Raw genomic sequence first — 6,050 nt, forward strand, 5'->3', positions numbered from 1 at the left:
TATTTTTGAATAGATGGTTTGTGATGCCAAATTTAAATTCACAAGCGAATTTAAAAGGACATAGTCACGATTTTTGTCAAAATGTATTTTTCCGCTTTATATCTATCTCTTTTTTATAATTTAACATTTAAAACATCTTAGCATTCAAATTGTAAGCAAAAACATGATCTAAGCTTTGTTTACAAGCTCTGTTTCTCGCTTATAGCTCTACGACTGACAATCAAATATGGGTAAGTTGCATTACTGGAAAACATCAGCATTAATTATACGTAAACAATTGATATAAAATAAAATTTGACAAAATCGTGACCAAATCACTTCAATTTTCAAAGGTAGTTGGTCATTTACATAAAGGGTCTAAAATGAATTCCGGAAATTCAGAACTTAATTTACACGACAGATAAGACATCTTAATTTCTAATAATTCGGCCTCAATTTGAAATTTCTTTTCATCCCTTTCTAATTTTTTCTGCTCTTGTTGAAGTTTACTTATTTCTTGGCTGAGCTTTTCGTTTTCAAGTTGGAGGTTTTTTATTTCCAATTCTTCTATGAATTCACGTGTTGCCATCTTCCTCTTCTTTTCTTTAGGCCGTTCATCTAATTATTGAAATATGGACAAATTTGAAAATACACATGAACTTATAGAATAAGAATTATTTAAGTTGTATTGCAGTTTTCCACTTCGGTATTTACCCGGTTACTTGTAACAAAAATAAATAGGTATCTCACCTATCTTCCTGTTTAAAGATAACCCAAATGTCATGCTAGCTGAAGATTCAGAAGAAGCTGAAGCATCACCGGTGCACGTGGTGTCATAACCAGCCAGCGATTGGACAGATGACGTTGGTTCTATAAAATTATATATTCTTTGGGGTTTTTTTCAGAATGACAGTGCAAGAACGTTAATATGAATTTTACTTTGACAATGTTCTACCTATAATAAATATGATATTTTTCATTACCATCGGAATCAATGCCCCCGACTAATCCAACAATACTGGGTCGTGTGTCCATTGTTTGGTACAGGGCTTCCTCTGCTTGCGTAAGGGGCGCCGTTGTTGGACCTCCCCCTGTCTTTGGTCGGTGTATGCCATCACTTTTCTCTTTCGCTAAAATTTATGTAAATTATCAATACAGTTTTGCTTAATAATTTACAAAGTTTTAAACTTTAAATGCCAATATATACCTCTTTGTTTGATGTTGTCATACTTTTTGTAGATGGAATCAGATGTTCTGTCATTTTTAAATTGTCTAAATGAAATATAAAAAAAAGAAAGAAAATAAACAATACATTTTGTGCTATGCAAACATTTGTATTATCGCATTTTTCTATTCTATTCGTCTTTTTTTAATTGATAATTTATGGATCTAAACAAAATCTTTACATTGCTTTAAGATCTATAATTCAGAAAAAAAATACTGGTATTGTGTGTTTTATAAGTGAAGTCAAGTTTAATCCAAAGAGAGGAGCGTAGATACGTAGATATGATGTATATTTTTGCGGTCTGGAATCGCATTACGATAATATGCATGCATATATATGCGTGCGGTGTGTACATGTTATATTGTATGTCAGTGCAATATCAGACCAGAGTGTGTTTACGATTTAAGATGTGTTATAACAATTTAATGAAGTATAAGGAATGCACTTTTATTAACTGTACGCTTTTTCTATGATTAAAAGTAGAGCACACGTCCAGTTATAATATAGGACTGGGATATACTGGGGTACAATTTGTGTATACACCTACAAAGGGAGGTTACTATATGTGCACAAAGGAAATCGTCTGGTCAAAACAACCAACAAGTAAGTGAAATACAGATAGATATCATAATACTTACAAGTTCAAAGTGTCTGCTATGGACTTCCAGGTCTCTTCTTTTATTTTCCCGTGCTTTCCCTTGATCCCCATCCCTTTCATTTTTCCAAACAACCGATCTTCAAATTTCATTACTTCTTCTATTAGAATTATCTCCTCTTCACTTGTCCAATTAGCTCCCCGTTTCCTTTTCCCCGCTGTTATTAACCCAAGTATCTCGTTTTCAGCCATTTTACAAAGAAATAACAAACAGACGACAGGTATTTTATTGCGTACAAACATTACGTAAAAATTCTGCGAAAATGCGCGATATTATTAATGTAGCAACTCAACTGTGTTGAGAAAAAAAAAAACACCTTAACTGAGGTGATCCTCAGCGCAATTGGTGACGGTGATTTGAGGAAAACCTCAGTTAAGGAAACCTTAAGAACTTGAGTTGAGTACTGAGGTTGAGGGAGACGAAAGTGTGGTGACGGCGGGGCCTGTATCCATAATCCATGTAAACCCGTATCCAGTGAAATGGAGTACCCTATATGCAACATTTTGCCAAAAATGACTAAGTTCAAAAGCTGGTATTTTTTTCATATATACTTAAAATCAAAATCCTAGCAATATGCACACCTCTAATATAAGTACAATTGATCTGCAAAAGAACATCTTCCTATCTTGAAAACTGTAGGAAAAGTTATCCGTACAATGAGGGTACCCTATATGCAATATTTTGCCAAACAATTACTAAGTTCAAAAGCTAGTATGTTTTCGATAAGTTATCAGAAATCAAAATCCTAGCAATATGCACACCTCTAATATAAGTACAATTGATCTGCAAAAGAACAACTTTCTATCTTGAAAACAGTAGGAAGAGTTTTCCGTACAATTAGGGTACCCTATATGCAATATTTTGTCAAAAAAATGACTAAGTTCAAAAGCTGGTATCTTTTTGATAAATTATCGGAAATCAAATCTTACCACAATGCACACCTCTGATATATGTTCAATTAATCTGCAAAAGAACAACTTCCTATCTTGAAAACTGTAGGAGGAGTTATCCGCACAATGAGGGTACCCTTTTGGCAGCCGCTCGCCCGCCCGCCAATTTCAATATTTTAATAACCGTTTAATTCCGTTGGAAAACCCGGTTAAAAATGTAAATGGATCGGATTGGAAAGGCAGAGCCAAGATCAGTTGCCAAGCCCTTTAATTGATAACAACAGGAAAGCAGAGAAGGGGAAGATCAAGACTATTATGTAGAAGAGTCCTTGAAAAAGAAATTCCCGAGAAAAAACACAGCTGGAACACTATCCATCAACTATCAAAAGACAAAGAGAACTAAACAAGAGACCACTTGGCCTTAACGGTCACCTGAGTAGCATATAACCCATACACAAACTTGTCAAGGAGTCTCATATATGCATCTAATTAGTTATGTTTCATACTGGAAAAGAAAAATTTTAAATCTGTAATGACGACCCCCTCCCTGCCTGCCTGAAATCTATCAAAAAGGACTGTGAAACCTATAATTTTGGCGAAAAACTGAAAGATCTGGTCTACAAAATCATGAATTCAGCTTTCCTTTGAGGTGTGTGGGAATAAAGAAGATATATTTTAACATTATGTGCATTTACACCTATACATCCATTCTGGCCCTGCCCTAGAGTCAAAACCCATCCTTGAGGGGATATGAAAATTAAAATTTCTGTAGAGGGCTTTCTGGTAAACATAATTATCAGTCAGTTTCTATACAGATGTGTGAGAACAGAAAAGAACATTGTTTACACATTATATGTATTAACACTATATTGCCAGATTGTCCCGTCCCCCCTCCCCCCCCCCCATGTCCTGAACCCCTGACCCAGGGCCATGAATTTCACAATTTAGGTAGAGGAGTTAAGGGACATCATAACCATGTATTCAGTTTTTTGCTCACTTGTGTGGGAGTAGAAAAAAAAGACTTTTGAAGATTTAAAACATTTTTACTATATGGCCATGTTGGCCCCACCCTAGAGCCCGAACCCCTAACAAAGGGGTCATGAATTTCACGATTTTGGTAGAGGGCAGCATGGACATCATAATCATGCGTTTAGTTTTTAACAAATATATATGGGAGTAGAGAAGAAGATTTATTAAGATTTAATACATATTTAGTATATGGCTATATTGGCCCCACCCTAGAGCCTGAACCCTTGATACAGGGGTCATGAATTTCACAATTTAGGTAGAGGGCTTCATAAACATCATAATCATGCATTCAGTTTTTAACAAATATATATGGTAGTAGAAAAGACGCTTTTCTAAGATTTAATACATTTTTACTATATTGCCATATTGGCCTTATCCTAGAGCCAGAAACCCTGACCAAGGGGCCATCAATTTCACAATTTTGGTAGAGGGATCCATGGTCACATAATAACTTTGCAACCAGTGTTTTTCTCACATGTGTGGGAGTAGAGAAGAATATATTTTTTTTTAAATTAGGCTTTTTTTGCATATTTGGTCCCACATGTGGCGCCCCGGGGGTGGTAGAGTTTTGAATTTCACAATTTACATTCCTCTTACCATAGAGATACCTCACATCAAAAATGGTAAAAATAAGCTTTGTTGTTTTTCAGTTAAAAATGTAAATTGTTAACTCACGTCACACGACGACCATCGAAACCAGATAGCAATAGGGCACCTGAGTTTACTCAGGTGACCTAAAAAGAATTGTCTGTGGCCAATTCTCCATAGGGGAGTAAAAAAAGCTTAATTCAAAGTCAAAATACATCTTGTTGAATTTTTGTTTTGCTTTGGAGTTTTTGTATATTACAATTTACAACAGAAATCAAATACAATATACGTTAGACAATGTTGGGTACAATGTAGTATTTTTAGTAGAAAAAAATGTATATCCTACCGGGCTAACCATAACTTAACGATAAAAACCCCAACCTTAAATTTTAGTATTAAAACTTGTCCTGAACTCTAAGGCTCCCGAAAAATAAATATTAATGGGTGCATTTCAACATTTTAAAAACAGGCGTTGCTAACAGCATCAACGTACTTTGATTGATGTTGTCGAAAACCAAATTGAAAATGAATATATATTAATAAGAGTGAATCTTGTTTTAACAAAATAATTATTATTTGTTTTTTGATGTACAGTGAAGTTGATAATGTCTTTTATCACCCCGCCCCCTATAGGCCACATCGCTCACCTGAGCGACGATAAGCATAATAAAATCAACTTAAGGCAGTCATAATACAAAATATCTTGACACTGTGGCATATTACATGTCGATCTTGTAAAAATAAACACCCATTTCCCCCTTGGATATGCTTATGTTTATAATCATGTCCCTTATCTAACAGGATGATTTTAAAATAGTCATATCGAATGTTGAGCATTGCAATTCTCAAAAAGACCCTTAACAACTGTTTATTTACGGGATATATACCTACTTTGAACTCTAAACCTCTTGTGAGGTCCATGAATCGTCTAGGGGCCAAGGTCTACACAATTTTAAAGAATCAGCAAAGTGTCAAAATGCTTGCATGTACAATGTAAGTAAACCCATACATGATAACTTTTCAATTTTTGTGAATAAGTAAACTGTTTTACTTTGTACAACTGGATCCCCAATGTGGCAACACCCTACACCTCAACATTTTTATTTCAGCAAATTTGAATCTTCATTATCTGAAGTTATTTTCACTAAAGTCACAGCTTCCCTACGCAAAAGGCAAAAGAAGAAGATTTTGAGATTGTTCTCTATGTATCCCTATGTAAAAATTCGACCCTCATTGGGACTTCACCTTACTCCCTAGGTTAATGATTTTTACAACATTGAATCTACATTACCTAACAATTTACTCTAAATTTTCCTATGTAAATAGTCGACCCCCATCAAAACCCCACCCTTCTTCCGAGTGTCACTCTTTTTTTTTACAATTGGGAATTTACACCACCTGATAATGCTTTCAAATAAGTTTAAGCTTTCCTGACCAAAATGGTTCTTGGAAGATTTTTTTTTTTTAAAAATTACTCTAAATATTCCTATGTAAATATTTTACCCTCCCCCCCCCCCTCTCCCATTGTGGCCCCACCCTACTGCCGTGGCTCATAGTTTTCACAACTTTGACTACACTTAATGAGTATGCTTTCACATGAAGTTCAGCTCTAATGGTTCCTGAGAAGACGATTTTTAAAAATTTCTCAACAATTTTCAATAATTCCTGAGTATCTCCCCTTGT

The 6,050-nt window shown here is 34.9% G+C and overlaps 1 protein-coding gene across 1 annotated transcript; it reads right to left on the minus strand.

The window, feature by feature from the left end:
* Positions 1-756: 756 nt before the first annotated feature.
* LOC109618954 (myb/SANT-like DNA-binding domain-containing protein 4) lies at positions 757-2,093 on the minus strand. The gene is made up of 3 exons (XM_066079061.1): positions 1,843-2,093; positions 1,187-1,251; positions 757-1,109 (listed from the first exon to the last, which is right to left on the minus strand). Exons 1-3 carry the CDS (start codon positions 2,049-2,051, stop codon positions 931-933), a joined length of 453 nt encoding a protein of 150 aa, XP_065935133.1. The 5' UTR covers positions 2,052-2,093; the 3' UTR covers positions 757-930.
* Between the last annotated feature and the right edge of the window lie 3,957 nt (positions 2,094-6,050).

The sequence above is a fragment of the Magallana gigas genome, chromosome 1, assembly GCF_963853765.1.
Source record: "Magallana gigas chromosome 1, xbMagGiga1.1, whole genome shotgun sequence".
NCBI lineage: Eukaryota > Metazoa > Mollusca > Bivalvia > Ostreida > Ostreidae > Magallana > Magallana gigas.